The sequence below is a fragment of the Channa argus genome, chromosome 16 (assembly GCF_033026475.1).
Source record: "Channa argus isolate prfri chromosome 16, Channa argus male v1.0, whole genome shotgun sequence".
Classification (NCBI taxonomy): Eukaryota; Metazoa; Chordata; class Actinopteri; order Anabantiformes; family Channidae; genus Channa; species Channa argus.
The window spans coordinates 212,235-233,985 of NC_090212.1; the positions used below are offsets into that span (position 1 = coordinate 212,235).

A 21,751-nucleotide genomic window follows, 5' to 3' on the forward strand; every position below is an offset into this window, starting at 1 on the left:
GTCTGCTTCCCAAATCGGAACTGGGAGCTGGTTCCACAGGAGAGGAGCTTGATAGCTAAAAGCTCTACCTCCCATTCTACCTTGGAAAATCTGGGAACCACAAGTAGGCCTGCATTCTGAGAGCGAAGTGGTCTACTGGGATGATATGGTGCTATGAGGTCTTCTATATATGATGGAACCTGACCGTTCAGAGCTTTATATGTAAAAAGCAGGGTTTTAAATTCTATTCTAGATTTAATGGTAAGCCAATGGAGAGAGGCTAGTAAAGGTGAAATGTGATTCCAGTCGGCACTCTTGCTGCATCATTTTGGATTAATTGCAGGCTCTCAAGGGAGTTACTGGGGCATCCTGAAAGTAGGGAATTACAGTAGTCCAACCTAGAGGTAACAAATTTTTTTGGCAATGTTCCGTAGGTAGAAGAAGGCTGTTCTAGAAATATGTTTTATATGTGAGTTAAAGGACAAATCCTGATAAAAATAACTCCAAGGTTCCTTGCAGTTAGTACTGGAGGCCAGACTTATGCCATCTACAGTAACAATATGGTTGGAGAACATATCTATGGAGTGTTTTCTAATTATGTTGCCTAAAGGAGACATATATAAAGTAAAAAGTATTGGTCCTAACACAGAGCCTTGTGGAACTCCATAGCTAACCTTTGTGTGCATGGAGGATTCATCATTAACATGAACAAATTGAAATCTATCAGATAGATAAGATTTAAACCAACCTAGTGCAGTTCATTAGTTGGAATAGGGTCTAGCAGACAGGTTGTTGGTTTAGATGAGGTAATAATTGAAGTTAGCTCAGAGAGATCTATGGGTAAAAAGCAGTCTAACAGGGATTTGGGCCTTATCGATGACTCTAGCACTGCTGTACATGAAGATCTATCTATCGGGGGGAGGATCTGGTGAATTCTTTCTCTAATAGCTACAATTTTATTCATAAAGTCATGAAGTCATTGCTGCTCAGAGTTAAGGGAAAACTAGGCTCAACAGAACTATGGCTCTTAGTCAGCCTGGCTGCAGTGCTGAACAGAAACAGGGGGTTGTTCTTGTTTTCTTCTATCACTGATGAATAATATGCTGTTCTGGCATCACAGAGAGCTTTTTTGTACATTTTTAAACTATTTTTGCAGGCTAAATGAAATTCTTCAAAATTTCTGGAACGCCACTTCGTTTCCAACTTTCGTGTTTCCTGTTTTAAGTTGCGTGTTTGTGAACTATACCATGGAGATGACCTCTTCTGGTTTACTGCCTTCTTTTTCAGAGGGGCAACACTATCGAGTATTGTACGTAGTGAGGCTGCAGAATTGTCAACAAGATAATTTACTTGTGCAGGAGTAACATTAAGGAGACTACTTTCCATTGTATTAACATATGGTGAAGCAAATGATGAAGAAATAATTTCTTTAAATTTGTTGACAGCTTTTTCACTTAAGCATCTGCTATAGTGGAATTTTTCCCAAACTGCTGTATAGTCCATTATTGTAAATTCAAATGTTATTAAAAAATGGTCAGACAGAAGAGAGTTGTGAGGAAATATTGTTAAATTATCCGCTTCAATTCAAGGTCTAACGTGTGACTAAAACAGTGAGTGGGTTTATTTACATTTTGGGAAAAACCAATTGAATCTAATAATGAATTAAACGCAGTGTTCGTTTATCTGTACTAAGCACTAAATCAGATAGAAAATCAGAAAATTCAATCAAAAACTCTGAAAAAGGGACTGGAGGATGGTACATGATAACAAATAATAGTGGTTTTTGAGTTTTCCAGTTTGGGTGTGAAAGGCTAAGAGTAAGGCTCTCAAATGAGTTATAGCTATGTTTAGGTCTAGGGTTTATTGATAAGCTACAATGGAAGATTGCTGCAACTCCTCCACCTCGGCCTGTGCATCTAGGAACATGATAATTAATATGACTTGGGGGGTTTGACTCATTTAAACTGACATATTCTTCCTGCTGCAACCAAGTTTCAGCGAGACAAAATAAATCAAATTGATGATCACTTATTAAGTCATTTACTAACAGAGATTTAGAAGAGAAAGATCTGGTATTTAATAATCCACATTTAATAGTTTTGGGGTTTTGTTCTGTAAGAGGAGTAGTCTTAACTTTTATTAGGTTATTATGATTAACTCCTCTTGTTGTCATATTATGGCATATTATTCATCATTAATAGAAGAAAACAAGAACAACCCCCGGTTTCTGTTCAGCACTGTAGCCAGGCTGACTAAGAGCCATAGTTCTGTTGAGCCTACTATTCCCTTAACTTTGAGCAGCAATGACTTCATGACCTTCTTTATGAATAAAATTGTAGCTATTAGAGAAAGTATTCACCAGATCCTCCCCCCAAAAATTACAGATAGATCTTCATGTACAGCAGTGCTAGAGTCACCGATAAGGCCCCAATCCCTGTTAGACTGCTTTTTACCCATAGATCTCTCTGAGCTAACTTCAATTATTACCTCATCTAAACCAACAACCTGTCTGCTAGACCCTATTCCAACTAGACTGCTCAAGGAAACTTTACCCTTAATAGATACATTCATAGTAGATATCATCAATCTATCTTTAGAAACAGGCTATGTACCACAGGCCTATAAGGTAGCTGTAATTAAACCATTACTTAAAAAACCCTGTCTTGACCCAGGTGTTTTAGCCAATTACAGACCAATATCTAATCTCCCCTTTATTTCTAAAATAATTGAAAAAGTAGTCGCAAAACAATTATGTGATCACCTCCATAGGAATAATTTGTATGAAGAGTTTCAGTCAGGATTTAGAGTTCATCATAGTACAGAAACAGCACTGGTAAAAGTCACCAACGATCTTCTCATGGCCTCAGATAATGGACTCATCTCTATACTTGTTCTGTTAGATCTTAGTGCCGCATTTGATACCATTGATCATAACATTTTATTACAGAGACTGGAACATGAAATTGGAATTACAGGAACTGCACTAGGTTGGTTTAAATCCTATCTGTCTGATAGATTTCAATTTGTTCATGTTAATGATGAATCCTCCATGCACACAAAGGTTAGCTATGGAGTTCCACAAGGCTCTGTGTTAGGACCAATACTTTTTACTTTATATATGTCTCCTTTAGGCAACATTATTAGAAAACACTCCATAAATTTCCACTGTTATGCTGATGATACCCAGCTATATTTATCTATGGAACCAGATGAAAATAATCAGTTAATAAAGCTTCAAGCCTACAAGACATAAAGGCCTGGATGTCCCACAATTTTTTACTTTTAAACTCAGACAAAACTGAAGTCATAGTATTTGGGCCCACAAATATCAGAGATATGATGTCCAACCATATTGTTACCCTATATGGCATAAGTCTGGCCTCCAGTACTACTGCAAGGAACCTTGGAGTTATTTTTGATCAGGATCTGTCCTTTAAGTCACATATAAAACAAATCTCTAGAACAGCCTTCTTCCACCTATGGAACATTGCCAAAATTAGGAGCATACTGTCTCAAAGTGATGCTGAAAAACTGGTCCATGCATTTGTTACTTCTAGGTTGGACTACTGTAATTCCCTACTTTCAGGATGCCCCAGTAACTCCCTAAAGAGACTGCAATTAATCCAAAATGCTGCAGCAAGAGTGCTGACTGGAACTAGCAAGAGAGATCATATTTCACCTTCACTAGCTTCTCTCCATTGGCTTCCCATTAAATTTAGAATAGAATTTAAAACCCTGCTTCTTACATATAAAGCTCTGAATGGTCAGGCTCCATCATATATAGAAGACCTCATAGCACCATATCATCCCAGTAGACCACTTCGCTCTCAGAATGCAGGCCTACTTGTGGTTCCCAGAATTTCCAAAAGTAGAATGGGAGGTAGAGCCTTTAGCTATCAAGCTCCTCTCTTGTGGAACCAGCTCCCAGTTCAGATTCGGGAAGCAGACACCCTCTCTACTTTTAAGTCTAAGCTTAAAACCTTCCTCTTTAATAAAGCATATAGTTAGTTATAGTTATGCTGCCATAGGCTTAGACTGCTGGGGGACCCACCCCCCAATGCACTGAGCTCCTTTCCTCCTCTTGACCATCTCTCCTCTCCTCTCACCCCGCAATTCTCACCACTGTATGTCATTAACTCTGTGTGTTCTCTCCCGTAGTTGTCTTTGTCCTCCTCTGTCCCCCTCTCTCTGTCCCTTTCTGCAGGTGTCCCCCGGCTTTGAAGCTGTGTGTCTTCCAGCGTGCAGCTACTGGTCCTACCAATCTGCCCGATGTTTTGTTATTGCTTTTTGTTGCTCTGTTCTTTTCTCTCTCCCCTTTCCACTCACCCCAACCGGTCGAGGCAGATGGCCGTCCACCCTGAGCCTGGTTCTGCTGGAGGTTTCTTCCGTTAAAGGGAGTTTTTCCTCTCCACTGTTGCCTATGGCTTGCTCCAGGGGGAATTGTTGGGTTCTCTTTATATATCTTTATAATCTTGACTTTATTCTGTAAAGTGCCCTGAGATGACTTTGTTGTGAATTGGCGCTACATAAATAAAGTTGAATTGAATTGAATATTTACTTTATGTAATTTACTTGGTCGGGGAACAGACACAGTCTCTATAGGTATGTGGGAGTTGTAAGGGGGTGATGGTTGTAAGGACACTGCAGAGAGGCGTGTAGGACTGGATCTCTGCATCCTAGGCTCAACTCTGGATTGTCATTCTTTTGGTTGTCTAATAAAACCAGCCATATTTCTGGATAAGAAAGCTGCACCATCTAAAGTAGGATGGATGCCATCTCTCCTAATCAGCCTAGGTTTTCCCCAAAAACGTTTCCAATTGTCTATGTAGCCCAAATCGTTTGCTGGGCACCACCTAGACAGCCAGCGGTTGAATGACGACATATGGGTGTACATGTCTTCACTGGTCAGATTTGGCAGGAGTCCAGAGAAAACTACGGAGTCCGACATTGTTTTGGCAAAGTTACACACCGATTCAACATTCATTTTAGTGACCTCCGATTTGCGTAATCGGGCGTCATTAACTCCCACGTGAATAATAATATTACTGTATTTACTTTTATATTTACCCAGGAGTTTCAAATATAATTCAACATCGCCCGCTCTGGCCCCAGGAAGGCATTTGAAGGCCATTGGAGTCTCTAACTTAACGTTTCTGACTATAGAGCTGCCAATTACCAGAGTTGGTTTCTCAGCGGGTGAGAAACCGCTGAGCGGGGAAAATCGATTAGAAACGTGAAGCGACTGGTGGTGAACCTCGGGTGTCTGTTTAGCATTAGATCTCTTACGGGTGCTCGGGAACTGCAGCAACTCTATCCAAAAGTCAGAGTTGGTGGAGAGAGTAAGGTCTCCCTCTAAAAAATAGTATTTCTTTGATGTTTACCATCTGATCTCCACTCCATCTACCAACAGGTCATGGCTTCAAAAAATTCGATTGAAAATTGAGAGAGGGCATGAGAAGGAAGCTGAAAAACAACTACTCTCCTGGTCAAAGGTTCCACCATTCTGCACTGCTAGACTGGGGTTGCGCTCAGTCTCTTGTGCAGACCAAGTTTATTCCCAAAGAGCTGTGGAATATAGAGAAGGTATTACCAGTGGTTTGTGTGCATGGGCACAGTTCTGTGCCAAAGTGCTGGTGTCTACATAGAAGTGCATGATCAACCATTTCTTATGAAAGTAGGAGTAACTCCAGAGCTGCCTTATCCTGTGTTGCTGAGGATTGACTTACCAACCCTCTTATCTCATTGAAGAGAACAAGAGTAAGTTGTGTGGTGTATTCACTAGAGCTAGACCAAAGGAAGCACAATTAATGTTTGAAGATCCAGGGTGGGTTCAGCCAAACCCTGTAGTTTCCAATTCGACTGCGCTTGATGCTGTTTTGCCAATCACTCTTGAGCCCACTACTTCAGATATGCCAACAGAGGTAGTGTTTGCTGGCAGTCAAGTTACTGATACATCATGCCAAAGCCCCCTTCATCAAGCACTAGCTACTATCAGTGACACATTACAACTTTTGCCAGTCCACAATGAACAAGTAGGTGAGGGGTCAAAGGTCACACAAGAGGAAAGGCTTAATAAGTGCAGAGAGCAGGTTGAAGAGCTGCTATTTCATTCAGCAGAGCAATCGGAGCAGGAAGTTGAGCCTCCAGAGCTAGCTGATAGGGATGTTTCTTTTCCCTGTAATCTTTACAGCCAACAGAAAAATTATTCCACACTAGCTGAATGTTTCAGGAAAGTATAGAACAGTTCCAGCATGCTTTCAGAGTATTTTGTATTGGAATAAGGTCTCCTGTCAGACAGTCTGATGAGGGTAAACAGCTTGTTCTTCATTAAGGGTCAAGGGCAGAGGTCATGAAGGTCGGGCATACTGTATACAGGCCATTTGGGTTTCATGAATACACATCTAAGAATAGGAAAGAGATTTTACTGACCTGTAATGTAAACACAAATCAAAGAGAACTATAAAACATGCTCAGAATGTCAGTTTGCAGCAGGCAAAAATGCAGCGCCTGTACCTCTTATCCTAATGTCTGTAATTTCTACTCCTTTTGAACGTCTTGGTGTTGACATAATTTGCCCAGTTGAAAGGAGTCAGTCAGGTAACAAGTTTATTTGGTTATCTATGACTATTCAACTAGGTACCCAGAAGTATCTGGTTAGAGAAGTCACAGCTAAACAAGTAGCTACAGCCATGCTAAGGTTTTTCAGTCAGGTGGGCATTCCTAAAGAGGTTCTTACAGACCAGGGACTCAATTTTATGAGCCAGTCAGTTCTTTGGAATTAAGAGGATAAGAACCACCCCTTACCGTCCTCAGAGTGATGGTCTTGTAGAGCGCTTCAACAAAACCCTAATACACATGGTGTAATTTTGTCTCAGAAACAGGAAAGTACTGGGACAAGTGGCTGCCTTTTCTGCTCTTTGCTTATCAGGAGGTTCCCCAGAGCTCAACTGGGTTTTCGCCATTTGAACTCATGTATGGTCATCAGGTCAGAGGTCCGCTCGATAAACTGCGGGAGATGTGGGAGGAGTATGAATCATCTGAAAGCATGAAGATCATTTTATTCGTAATGTTGTTGCTTGACCCACTGATGAAGACTACAGCCATGGCTCAGGAAAACCTTCTAAAGTCTCAAGCCAAGCAGAAAGGCTGGTACAATCGGTCAGCCAGGAAGCGGAGCTTCAAGGCTGGTCAAGTTTTGTTACTTTTGCCAACATCTGAGAACAAACTGTGAGCAAAATGGCAGGGCCCTTATCAGGTGAACAAAAAGGTGGGAGAAATTACTTATTAGATCCTAATGGCCAGAACAAAAACAACTCCAGACATTCCATATCAACATGTTAAAGAAATGTAAATGGTAAATGGTCTGCACTTAAATAGCGCTTTTGTACCTATTGGCACTCAAAGCGCTTTACACTGCTTCTTATTCACCCATTCACACTCACAATCACACACTGGTGGGGGAGCTGCTATGCAGCTGTCCAACACTCACCAGGAGCAACTAAGTTGGGGTTCAGTGTCTTGCTCAAGGACACTTCGACATGTGACAGGAGGAGCCAGGGATTGAACCAACAACTGTGAGATTGGTGGACAGCCGCTCTACCTTCCTTCGCCACAGTCGTCTACAACACATTTCCTTTTTTTTTAACTGTAAAAGAAGAGACGGGATTAGTGGAGCAGTTTCTTCCAGTGGGCGTGGAGGAGAAACAAGTGGATTTGGCCCACCTATCGGATGAAATGAAGAGGGAGCTTCTTGAGATCCTGCCTTTTGATCTCTTTCTGCAGACCCCTGGAAAAAAAGTCCTTGAAGGATCCCACTCCTTTGCGACAGCCTGTGTATAGGGTCCAAGAGCGGCTGTTACCTGTGCTGAAATAAGAACTAGACATGATGAGGAAAATTGGGAGTAATTGAAAACCTTCAAACAGTGAATGTTTGAATCCAATCCAATCATCCTGGTACGCAAGAAGGATGGCACTCTAAGGTTCTGTTTGCACTTTAAAAAGATCAATGGAGTGAGTAAGTTGGACTTGTATCCCATGCCAAGGTTGATGATTTGATTGAGAGGCTTGGCAGTGCCAATAGCATCAGTACCCTGGACTTATGGGGATACTGGCAGGTCCAGCCACATTCCAAAGGATGATGAAAAAACCTCTGCAGCATCTTATCTGGTTGATGTTATTGTCTACAGTACTAGCTGGAAAGATCACTTGGCTCATCAAAGTACCTTAGATTTGTGTTGGGACAGGGAATGATCTGGCCTCAGGTGGGAAAAGTAGATGCCATCGTGACCGCAGAGAGACCGAAAACCAAGTTACAAGTAAAATCTTTCTTGGACTCGGTAGGATGGTACAGAAGGTTCATTTTCCACACTATCAGTCCCTCTTATAAATCTGACAAACAAAATCAGCCTAAAAAAGTTTAGTGGACTGATGCATGTGAGGAGTCTTTTAAATCTTTGAAAGCAGCACTGTGCAAAGAATCTGTACTGAAGAGTCCTGACTTTTGACAGACTTTTACCGTGCAGATGGATGCTTCAGAGAGGGGAAATGGAGCTCCTCTGCTGCAAGCGGAGCCGGAGGGTCTCCAGCCTGTCTTGTACGTCAGCAGGAAGATCAACAACCACAAAGCCAGTCATTCAGTGGCGGAGAAGGAATTCCTTGCCATAAAATGGGTTCTGGACTCTTTGTTACTACTTGCTCGGAAGGAAGTTCATGCCAATTCTCCAGTAAAGTACAAGTGCTTTAAGAATTACATCTAAGTAGATTACTTGATTAACTGTACGTTTTAACAAGTACGATTGTATATGTGTATAAAATTCTATTCAAGTTTCAGGCTGCACAGTGAGGTACTCAGTAATTCAGTCAGTGAATTTCTATTTTCTGCAGCTTTGCAGGTGAGGCTGAAGGGAGCTGAACACACGTGAGAAGTATTCTTACAACAGTGTGTGATGTCTTGTTAGAGTGTTTGATTAAAATAGTTTATTTACAAAGTGTCCAGTGGGACTTGGACATGCTTTCCTAACAATACAGATATGCTTTTACCCATCTGAAACAAACCAAGGGTCTGTGGCAAAGACCTACAACATAATTTAAGGCTGAATGAGACTTTATTTGCCACTGTTATCTGTTGTTACTGAAAGAAATATTATACATCTGCTACTTTCACAGTGCAGATTGTATACACTTCCTCAGGCTGCTGCTCAGTTACTGACCATCAAAAGCCATTTCTTTTTTGCCCCTGGAACAAAGAGCAGAGTCATGAGCTGCCAATATCTTATACACATAACACACATAGTCTAATGCAGCCCTAGTGTACTGTAATCAAAATATCAACAACATGTGGATGATATAATGTGTGTTTTGCACATATACAACTAACGCATTAAAATGTCTGCATCATAAGTCTAATAACCAGCTTATAACTTCTTTACAGCGGTCGTGACATGACAGCTATTTTGTAAATATTGCCATATGAAACAAGGAGGTTGAGAAGCATTAGTAATGCTATAAAAACATTGTAAATCCTGAAATTTGACAGGACTGTATAATGTTTTGCAGATGCCTACACAGATGAAGACCTGATGTTGTACTGGAAAAGTGGCGATGAGTCTCTCAGCACTGATGATCGCATCTCCTTATCACAGTTCCTCATTCAAAAGTTTCATACCACATCTCGCTTGGCCTTCTACAGCAGCACAGGTACAAATAAACGCAAATTATTTTGAAATAAATATGATTGAAAAAACTTTTGCCATTACAAATAGTTCTTATTTTGTCTAAACAAATCATGTCAGTTGCCCTTTCTAAAGCCATTGAATCTAAATATAAGGTTAATGTTACTACAGAAAGCAGGCCAGGACTTTTTTAGTGGTTTATTTTGACTGCATGACCTTTTGTCCAGCATGACCGTCAGGGCAAACTTGATATTTTTAAATCCACTGCTGCTGCTGAGTGATTAAAACCTGCTAATTCTTAATCACTAATTATTACATTTTTATGCATCCTAAAATAAAGTTACTACTACTACTAGGTGCTTATTTAATGGTTATTGAAAATAAAAATGAACTAGTGAGATCTTGCTGAGGAGAATTCATTTTTAAATAATAAAGCAGAGACAAGAAGATCATAAAAACAGTTGTAATCCTCATACTAGAACCACCTATAAGTTAATATTCATATCCAGTTTGATTTTGACGTTTAATGGATACATTTCTTTTATCAATATGGTGGTGATGATAGTGATGATATAAATCATATTTTATTTATGTGTGTATGTGAGTTTCTAAGTTTGGAACAATTTAAATGAGAAAAACATTAAATTGCAGTGTAGAGAGACACAATAAAGCATGTGAGAAAATTAGATTTGCAAATTAACACATGACACGGACAAAAAAACACAACTGTTTTTACATGATTGGACACCTCTGGTTCTCTCCTGTTTGACTTGTAATGGTTCACAGCACGTCAGAATGCAGAAAACAGTTACATCCTAATTATTCTGTTCAGTAAGTTGTTCACAGGAAAAATCTTCCACATTGTTTCATTTTAATATGAATAATCTTTTTAATTGGTATTCCAGGTAAAGTACCAAAAAAATTAATAAATAAATTAAACATGGATCCGGAATTGGATCCTATTTAGCCACATTTTATGCAAAATAATTGTAGAAAAAATACTGTAATTGTGCTCAGTCAGTAAATTGACACATGCAACTAATAACATTATGCAAACTGTACCTATTAAAGACGGAAAAGCATGGTACATTAAAGACATTATATTTCATGTACCGGGGGACAGATTTTACGTATCCTGTGTATATTACAGTAATAAATACATTTCATCCATTAAATGAAGAAAATTAAAGAACATGTAAAATCTGTGTCTGGTGAAAAACACTTTTGAAAATCTGAATCTTGGAGTCTGAGCTGCTCTCATGTTGTGTTGGCAGGCTGGTACAATCGTCTCTACATCAACTTCACGTTGCGACGGCACATCTTCTTCTTCCTGCTGCAAACATACTTTCCCGCCACACTCATGGTGATGCTTTCCTGGGTGTCGTTCTGGATAGACCGCCGGGCTGTGCCGGCCAGAGTTTCCCTGGGTAAAAATACATTCATGTCAAATGTCTTTTGAAAAGACTGTCTGCTGGGGAAAAATCTGTCTGTGTGAAATGATGAAAAACCTCTGTGACACGCTACACCAATAGAAAACATATAAACCTTTCCCACTCTACCACTCTTTCTTTTGAATTATTTTCTGTATTGAGCTTGTTGTAGTGCTTACACTGTGCTTATACAGGCATCTGTTTCCCTCATACTGAGATCCTCTTATGCATCATCTCATTGCTCTTATTAAAGTCAGCTTTTAAGAAGGCATGTTTTTACAATATCCATTTGTCTTAACTGCATATTGTGTTTTCTCTTCTCCTTGCAGATTATAGCATTTCTGTTTTCTCTTTTTAATTTATTCAACATAATGGATGATAAAGACTGGGCAACATAATAAAAGTTGTAGTTTGCTCGCCTTCATGATCCCCTGTGTGTGCATCCAGGTCATTTGTCCTCAAAAAGATCACGTAGTTCCACCTCCACTACCGCTGTTAATGCTGTGTCAGTGTCCTCATTGGTGCATAGTTATTGTTGTCAATAACTCCAACAACTGTGCGTGTAATGAGTGTAGAAGGTTTGATCATTTTAGAACAAGAATGTTTCTATTTTGGTTAGCATGGCCACTTTCTAATGAAGGGTCTTAGCTGGAGCTAATGGCTTCATAGATCATTTACAATAAAAGTTATTATTTTTGTGTTTGTGAGAAATGGTTCTGTGTTTATCCTCCTCCATCCTGTCACTGCTCCTTTAATTTACGTAGCATACCATTGACATTCAGTGAGTGCTTCTGAGCATTTCTAACTAAATTGAATGGTACACTAATTTATTAGTAAAAAATGTCTATGACCTCAGGTTAATAAGTTTATTGACACTTAGAACTGCTGAGTTGATTTATTTAACAGAAGAATATTAGCCTTTATCAATTTGGAGGTAAAATCAAAGAGACTTTCACAACTTTTCATCCTAGAACTTAATTTATGTGTAAAACATTAAGCAATTTGGGCATTTTAAAACCTTTACACACTTTTTCTGAAAATTGTTCCTATAATACCCAGTAATTATTGTAAACATGCTGTCCCTAATAATCCACAATGAAAAGCTTCAGGTAGCCATAAAGTGTAAGCATTTAGAAAACATATAGCGATATTGCTCCTCTTCCTGGTTCTCGGATTGATTGATGTTACACAGTCATTGACTAGTGTGATTGACAGAATTAGATTTTTTAAAAATCTAGTTGGTTCTGTAGCTTCTGTAACTTCAGAGGTAAAACACAAACAATCACAGTCTTTCTTGTCTTTTTTAAACACACGCATTAAAAATACAAAGTGATGCTGGAAAAAGTTAGGTTTAATGGGTTGGGTCAGTAAAGATATGAATGACATGAATGTTTTGCCTCTTATTTTATTGTTTTATCTACTGATATGTTTTGAGTATTTATTGAGCATGTCTTCATGTCACAGCAGTCAGTGAGCTCATACACCATCACTGATTTTTCTGGGTGACAGAATTAGAAGAAAAATGCAGTTTTTTCAAAAATGTGTTTACTTAAATTGGAGTGCTAATGTAATATGGTGTCACAATAGATTTTGCGCATTTTTGTAAAGGGGGGTCATCATCCTCTCAGTAATTGATATCAAACAAACTATCTCACCTGCAACTAGATAGGCAACAATAGGCTTTCAGCAATCTAGAGGCTGCTAGAAGAGGCTGCTAGGTGTTTGAGAGCAGCCTTCCCACACATCTAGCAGCCTCTTCTTGCCACTGGATTTCCTTTACAACCACTTTCCTTCTGTCGGCTGCTGTTGCTCTGCTCCAAATAGCTGTGATATGTTTAAACCAAACCCCCCTTTTCATACTGAAAAATGATTTCAGCATCAGAAAGTAGAATTACCTAGTCTTAAGAAAAATATATTACTAATAAAACAGCTGATAAATCTAAATATGTTTGCAAACAGGTTACTTTAAGTACCCCATTTATATTAGACATTACATTAAAATAAAACCAATGCTTCATTATCAGTGTTCAGACTGACATTGCTTTATTGCTAAAGAGAAACAGTGTCATGTCGCTTGCAGTGAGCAGCACCTGCCCTCAAGCACACTGAAATTTTGATAGTTACAGTTTGGTAACACCTGCACAACTGCTTCTGCTGAAAATGTGATAACAATTAAACTCCAGAACCCAGCAGTATACTTTAGAAAGTATTTAAAATGACACATTTAACATTTATTGTACAGAGTACAGGGATTCATCAGTAATTCTCATCCGGTACTATAATGTACATCTTTATTCTGCAATAAATAACATATAACATGTATTTTTGTTACTGTAACCAAGTTTTGATTTAAATAGTTATATCCATCGCTTTAGCTTTTTTTGTTTGTACACTGTACGATTTAGTATCATTACTTCTTTTAGTAGTATTACTACTACATCAAGTAAAAGTTCAGTATTTATACCACCCCTGATAGTTGATCTGCAAATTTTGGAAGCCTTGATGCCTGGGAGCCTCACAGGGTGCTGTTTATTAGAGCACAGCTGAATCAAATTGCATCATGTTGTATGATTGTGTTATTGCTTTTACCTCTTATAACTTCAGCTACCCAACAGTGTGTCTGCTTACTGATTCAGGGCACTGTGTAAGTCCATTATAATGTGTCTACACTGTGAAAGTAAACAAACAAACTCAACAAACACAATTCCATTTCATGCATTACTGTAGTTTAACTAAAATGTTGTGTATCTTGTGTCCAGGCATCACCACTGTACTGACAATGTCCACCATCATCACGGGTGTGAACGCATCTATGCCCCGGGTGTCCTACATCAAGGCTGTGGACATTTATCTCTGGGTCAGTTTCGTCTTTGTCTTCTTGTCTGTGCTGGAGTATGCCGCCGTCAACTACTTGTCCACAGTCCAGGACCGCCGGGAGCGCAAGATGAGAGAGAGGGCACGATCTCAGGTTTGGTTCTAATGCATGCTATTTGGTGCTGTGAGGAAAAACGCCAACTGCCATGCAATAATAATGAAAAGAGGCATCATTTTCTCTTTTATGAGCCAGAGCAGTCTCTTGAGCAGTTCAGAGACTCCAGACTCCTAAAGCTTCAGACACTCTTAGTTTCTTTGTGAAATTTCACTTACAAGAGCATCTGTCAGACTGTCTGCATTGCAAGCCAAAAACAAAAGCAACAAAGAACAGCAAGAGAATGTTTGTAACCAACAGTTAACTACTGGGTTTGAGAAAGCTGGTGAAATTCAATCTCTCATCCCTGCAAGAGCATGTTCAGCACATTTGTTTGAAATAGTTGATAATGGCAATAGATTAAGTGTGTTTTTCTGCTGAACTAAAATTTCACTATAGTGAGATCTAAATGACAGTATATAATCCTAAACTTTTAAAATGTTCCTAAAATAAATTTTGATGATTTGATTAAAATTTTTCAAGATAATTTGGAATATAATGTTGTGATAAACACATTTTACACTTCCTGATTAGCACAAAAGTGAAAAACAAAGACAGCACAAATAGCATGTCACAGTTTAAGTTTATTTGCTTTGTTGATTTTTCATTGTCTTGGGTTGTCCCTTGCTGCCTCTTGCTGTATTTGTCCACACCATTTTTTTTAACACATAAACAAGGGATCTGTCTAAAATACTGTACAGTTTCTCAACCTATGTCTTTGCATGAAGAAAATGATGCTTAGGAAAAAAAGAAAACACACATGTGCACACCACTTTTTACATCCTTTGGCGTTTTATATAGTACCCTTTGGCGTTACTATTGATCGCTTAAGGAGCGCCGCTATTTGTCGACCTCTTAACAACTGCATCCAGTAATGAGGCTGCAGGTGCACTTTGGTGTCAGTATTGGATGCTCCATGAGGGTCAACTTATGACGCCAAAGGAACAACTTTATATACACACAAAAAAAAAAACATTAGGGTTAGGGAAAAAACTACAGGGCAACATTATGTTAAGAAAAAAACAACATTTGGGGTTAGGCACAAAAACGAAGAAAAAAAGACAAAGCATGAAAGCTAAATGCTACATACAGTGTCAACAGCACATTTGCAATTCCTTACTATAGAAAACACGTCTGCCACAATCATCAATAAAGCACACAATGACTCACACTAGAGTTGAACCCCAGTCACCCGTGGAAGTCCTGTGTTTTCTTTTACCATCCACCATGCCTGTCCTCTTCGCTATAAGACCTTTTTTCTTCTTGCTCTACGTCATCGATTTAGGCACCACGGTTTCTAATTGACTACACTGAAAGCTCAGAACGTCAGTCACCAACGCAAAGCGGTATCTTAACATCAGCATTTATCGCAGAAGGGACTGTGCAAAGCGGCGTTTCTAATGCCTTGGGAGTGAGAACGGGCAGTAACTACTTGATCACTGCTCTTCAAACCCAATCACTTAACTATCATTGCTGGCTGTCTGAACAAACATCTACATCTAAATAATTAAATCCTAACTGACCTTGAAGAATAAACCTCATTTGATTCTTAATGCAAAACTCTACTGAAACTAATCAGCAAAAACAAGGACACAAGGATGAAAACCCCAGACAGTATCAGTAAACCAGAGTGACATGCTTTCGTTCTTGCTACAGTATGTGGGAAATTCAGTCCCCTTAGCTTAAACCTAAATTTAAACCATGTCATAACTCTAAATTTACTTCTCGACCAGCATCTCGACATAGGGACCAGCATTTGGATTTCACAAGAACATGCATGTCCTAACATGTGAGTGTGTTAATAAACACACACACACACACACACACACACTATCATAGTGACTTTGATTAGAACAAGTAGCACATGATTAACACAAGCACAACAAAGTAACAGCTGTCTCATGAAGCATGACCAAATTAATTAACACCCCAACAAGTCAGCACAGCTTTGTAGGTCAGGATGGCGCATCTGAGATGGAGCCACAAACACTGTAATCAGCCACCCAAAACAGACATTTTGAACTAACTGACTTACTGAATTGAGCAGAAGCAAACATCTGAGTGACACAAACACAGCACCAAACATGAGCATCTTTACTAATAAAGCCACATATGCAAAGTCATATTTATTTTTCCATATCTGCGCCTGGGTGATGTGGCTGAGTTGTGGGTTTTCCTAAAATATCTAAGAAACTGGAGTACATTTGTAATAGTTTTCCTAGACTTTCCAACCCAGTTTGCGCATCTGGTGCGTACACCAGAATTGTGTTACAACCAGGTAGTGAAGGGTGACTAAACAAGCCAATCTGCTTATTATTATTATTATAAAATACCAGATAGGCTTTAGGTAATGGCCTGTAAACAAACAGGCAGTATTAGTTTTATTTTTTATGATGAATTATGGACAGAATCTTAAATGGGGGCAGCTGTGGTTCAGTTGTTAAGGCAGTTGTCCATGGACCACATGGTCAGTGGTTCAATCCCTGGTCCTGGCTATATGTCAAAGTGTCTCTGGGCAAGACACTTAATCCCCCAACAGCCCATTCCCATGTGCAGTGCCTTTGTGACTGCTGTGCAGTGCCAGTCCAGGCCTGGTAGAAATTGGGAAGGGTTGTGTCAGGAAGGGCATCTGGTGTAAAAACTGTGCCATATCAACAACAACACAATGATCTGCTGTGGCAAGCCTTAACACAAAGGATAAGCTGAAAGGACAAAAAAATAATTAAATGGACAGAGTCTTGGAATGTCTGAATGTCTCCCAGTGTCTTGAAACTAGTTTGTGATGGCTTTTGTGATAGTTTTTTGGGTCCTGCTCTCCTAGCTCTTTGATAACTTTCCCTCATCCTCTTTCTTAGCCACTGGCTCAGGTGGTCTTACCACCAACTGTTTGCACTCATCAATTGCCTGTTGTCCAGGTTTTGTGCTTGGCCTAGTTTCTTTCTCTTCCTCCATCTCCTACCCAGATAGTGATTTGTCTGGTGATGGTCAACAAAAGACAAACAGGAAAAGAATAAATGTTACTGTTAGGATATAAACCTGTTAATTATAACCAGGATATAAACCAGGCTAATTTTATTAGTACAATATTACCTTTTTAAATTATGTTTATTTTTTGTAAATAGGAACATTGGTGGGAAAGAAAGAGATGAAAGACGCAGAGTAAACAATGAATGGCCACAGTAGAGCTGTCATTGTGGGAGCCTTCTGTGTCTGACCCTTGGCGTCAGAACCTCAGGCAAATTGCAAAAGTCAAAGTTAAGTCAAAGTTTTTGTGCCATGATAAAATCTTGTATCATATTACGAATTAGACATGTTCATGGTGCACTCTCTGTTCGGAAGCCTTTTCAGTTTTCTCACTCTGAGAAAACCTGGGGAGTTAGTCTAGTATTTTAATAGCCAGTTGTGATTTATTTTAACTGAAAAACAGGAATTACAGTAGTCTTTAACCAAACCAAAAGAAAAATGTTTTGCTACATTCTCACTTATTCTCCTCAGCTGTACATTTTGCACTAGAAACTGTAGCTGCTCAAACAAATGTGTGAGGTGGGGCAGGGAGGTTTCTTTTCTCCGTTTAATTGCAGTTACATACATTTCCCTCTTGCAAGCAGAAACTTAGTAAATCTGCTTTCTGGCCAGATTTTAAATGAATTTACACTTTTGCAGAGAGTAACTCTCTCATTTGCATAGGGATGTAGGGATAGGAAAACCAGCACAACTGCTTCCCAAGGGTTGGAGGTTTTCAGTCTTAAATAAATAAAGTCTCCAGTGTGAGTCAATCTCCATGCTTAGATGGCCAGGGCACCTTTGCAGAGAATTTTGTTTTGGGGACTTTGCCATGACAATAGATTTGTTAGAAAGAATAAATAAACCAGAAACACTGACACCCAGCTATACATGAATTTGCCTATGGTTATTGAATATGTCAGATAGTGAGACAGGACTCGACAGATTTTTTTTGGAAGATGTTCATGTCCATGTAAATGGTCTGCACTTATATAGCGCTTTTCTACCTATTGGCATTCAAAGGGCTTTACACTGCTTCTTATTCAGCCATTTGCACTCACAATCAAATGCACACAGCGACAGGGGAGCTGCTATGCAGCTGTCTTGCTCAAGGACACTTTGACATGTGATCGGAAGAGCCAGGGATCGAACCAACAACTCCGGCATTTGTGGACGACCACTCTACAATTTCTGCTGCTTTGGGTTGGCCTCTGTCCTCCTTCCATAAAGATGACCAGCTTTTCTGGATTTGCCTTCTGCTAGCCAGTGCAGTATTTATTCTGAATATATTATTGAAATTATACAAATGATACACTGTTATACAAGTGGACATGTGATATTTAATTTGTCTGCTAATGTTTGCAAAAGCTGGAAAAATGCAGGAAGACAGAGGCAGGGTTGCATCGTTGTAGTTGAAGCTCTTTCTCTGCTGGGATGAAAAGAACAAAAGCTCTCTCTTTCTATGGTCTTCTAGACAAGTATCCATTTTTATTTATTTATTTATTTATTTAACAACCATCATAATCATGTACCAAGTCATCATCTGCGCGAAGCATGGCTGAGTGGGGTCAGTCAAACACCTAAGCTGCAGGCCATGGAGAACGAGGATGAACAGGTGGCAGCTAAAAGGTGTGGCTCAGCAGCACCTGGGCCCAAATATGAGGAGGAAGCTGATAAACAGGAACAGGCATCACTAAGCCACAGCAGTGATAAAATACCCAGAGGCAGAAACCCAGAACTAGTAGAGTTGTTAATGTTGTTTCAGGTCAGTTGGGAAAATCATTGAGAAGGGAAGAAATGTTACACATACACTGCTGTAAAGCTTCTGTTCAACTTGACCGATCTAAGTCAATGGAAGATCTAAGTCAATGCTGTGGCATTATAACCCCCCAACCCGCATAACCTGACATTATCACCTGATAGAGACAATTCTTCAGGAAGTGAAATGGACCAGGAACATCACAGATAGAATTATGGAGATCCAGGATAGTGTAAACATTAGGCTGGGGGGCCAGCATTTTATGACTTACTTGGAACTAAAAGAAAAAATTGTGTTAAAGAAAAAACTTGGAATGGAGAAGTGTACTGGTGTCGATCTTTACGAACAAGGGAGATGTGCAGAGCTGTGGCAACTAAAGAGGAATAAAGCTGATTAGCCAAACAATGAAGTTGTGGGAAAGAGTAGTGGAAGCTCAGCTAAGGGCAGAGGTGAACATTTGTGAGCAGTAATATGGTTTCATGCCTAGAAAGAGTACAACAGATGCAGTATTTGCTTTGAGGATGCTTATGGAGAAGTACAGAGAAGGTCATAAGGAGTTGCATTGTGTCTTTGTAGATTTAGAGAAAGCGTATGACAGGGTGCCGAGAGAGGAGCTGTGGTATTGTATAAGGACGTCTGGAGTGGCAGAGAAGTATGTTAGAGTGATGCAGGGCATGTATGAGAGCTGTAAGACCCTGGTGAGGTGTCCTGTAGGTGTGACAGAGGAGCTCAAGGTGGGGGTGGGTCTGCATCAAGGATCAGCTCTGAGCCCCTTCTTGTTTGCTCTGGTGATGGACACACTGACAGATGAGGTTTGACAGGAATCTCCATGGTCATTGACATAAATGTATTCCACCCAGGTGAAATGGTGAGGTTACAGGGAGCAGAGGTGAAGAAGGTGCAGGACTTTTAGTACTTAGGGTCAATGGTTCAGAGCCATGGAGAGTATGGAAAAGAGGTGAAGAGGCGAGTGCAAGCAGGTTGGAATGGATGGAGAAAAGTGTCAGGTGTGTTAAGAAGAGAGTATTAGCGAGAATGAAAGGAAAGGTGTTCAAGACGGTGGTGAGACCAGCAATGTTGTTCGGCTTAGAGACAATGGCACTGAAGAAAAGAGAGGAGGCAGAGCTGGAGGTAGCAGAGCTTAAGATGTTCAGGTTCTCTTTGGGAGTGATGAAGATGGATAGGATCAGGAATGAGGACCTCAGAGGGACAAGCTCATGTTAGATGTATTGAAAATAAAGTCAGACAGGCCAGATGGAGGTGGTTTGGACATGTTCAGAGGAGAGACTGTGAATATATCAGTAAAAGGATGCTGAGGTTGGAGCTGCCAGGCAGGAAGTCTAGAGAAAGACCAAAGAGGAGATTTATAGATGTAGAGAGAGAGGACATGAAGTTGGTTGGTGTAAGAGAAGAGGATGCAGAGGACAGGGTTAGATGGAGGCACATGATTCGCTGTGGTGACCCCTGAAAGGGACACGCTCGTTACTGACTCTCCCCTGGCTGTCGCTTATACTACATTGGAAGCATATTATCATTAGAATTTTCCCTGTAATTTTCCCCTGGAATACTTTCAAATTAATCTAGCTCTGTAACAACATGGTCAGTGACTGTTAAAAACAAGGCTAGAAGGTGAGGTGTTTCCCTCAAAGGTCAGGGGCACAGGATAGGAGTGCAGTCCTTCAACAAGACCATACGGCATTTAGCACTGCAGGCAGGAGGTGTTGGAAGCTGTGGGAAAAGTCCCAAGATGAGTACAGATCAGGGCAGACACAGGAGCAAAAGGATGGACCAAGACCCAGCTCTAACCACTCCCAGCTACATCACCAGGGCAAGGGCAATGATTTATCTGGTTATTCTTATGATTCCTAATCGTCATTGTAAAGCACAGCAGTTCATAAGTAACAATGAATATTCATAACAAAGATCAATGCACTGATACATGTTGTTAACGACAATGCTGGCTCTTGACCAAAATGTAAGGTATAAAGTCACTGGACAATAATTTGAAATCCCACGCAAAATAACAATTATATTATATATGTCTTCTCTCTCAGTCACTACCCTGCACCTGCGGCATCTCCCAGACCCGAACGATGACCATGTTGGATGGTACCTATAGCGAGGCCGATACCAACAGCCTAGCTGGCTATACCGAGGAGCCGATGGTCCCTGAGGAGGAGCAGGATGAGATGCATGAGGTTCCAGAGAAACCAGAACACATGGTGGTCCATCTGTCAGTTAGCAGTGAGTCCACCACCACCAAGAAGAAGAAGAGCCTCCGTGCCCTCAACATCATTCAGAACACACACACCATTGACAAATACTCCCGGATGATTTTCCCTGGTTCATACATCTTCTTCAACCTTATCTACTGGTCTGTCTACTGCTGAAAGGCAGTCTGAATGACAGCTGAGACCAGAGTAATGAACACAGACACATGATTAAGACTGGGTCCCAATCTGAAATTTCAGGACAAAATGTAGATGAGCTGTTGTATTATACTGTATATGTAGTGCTGATAGATCATTAGGTTTAAGGCCTTGGAGAGTAAAATTGTCTGAAAAGATGAGCTCTGCAAAAGTACTGCAAAAGTACTCCATTCAGACTTAGCGACTGATTTTTTAATGCTGCAATTTGAATGTTCATTAATGCTCGAAACTAAACCAGAGAAAATAATAATTTGAACAGTGTTTTTAAAGTGTGACTGATTTTAATTCTCCCAGTGTTTTTCAGCTTTGTCAACTGTCAGCTGGTGTATTCCTCGTCGTTCTGCTATGAACGTGATAAAAGCTTGTTTTCATGTTTGAGCAAAGTCATCTGAAAGCAATTTACAGAATAAAGTCAAGGATATAAAGATATATAGATAAAAACCAACAAATCCCCCTTGAGTAAGCCCTGGCCAAAAGTGGAGAGGAAACACTCCCTTAACAAAAGAAACCTC

The 21,751-nt window shown here is 40.0% G+C and overlaps 1 protein-coding gene across 1 annotated transcript in view; it reads left to right on the plus strand.

Moving 5' to 3' along the window:
- The window catches only part of gabrr2a (gamma-aminobutyric acid type A receptor subunit rho2a), a 65,226-nt gene extending 44,023 nt beyond the window's left edge, over positions 1 to 21,203 (plus strand). The window contains exons 6-9 of the mRNA XM_067479433.1: positions 9,535 to 9,675; positions 10,925 to 11,077; positions 13,840 to 14,048; positions 20,865 to 21,203. Of these exons, the coding sequence (XP_067335534.1) occupies positions 9,535 to 9,675; positions 10,925 to 11,077; positions 13,840 to 14,048; positions 20,865 to 21,200 (839 nt within the window). The 3' untranslated portion in view covers positions 21,201 to 21,203. The remainder of the gene's footprint in view (positions 1 to 9,534; positions 9,676 to 10,924; positions 11,078 to 13,839; positions 14,049 to 20,864) is intronic.
- Positions 21,204 to 21,751: the final 548 nt, after the last annotated feature.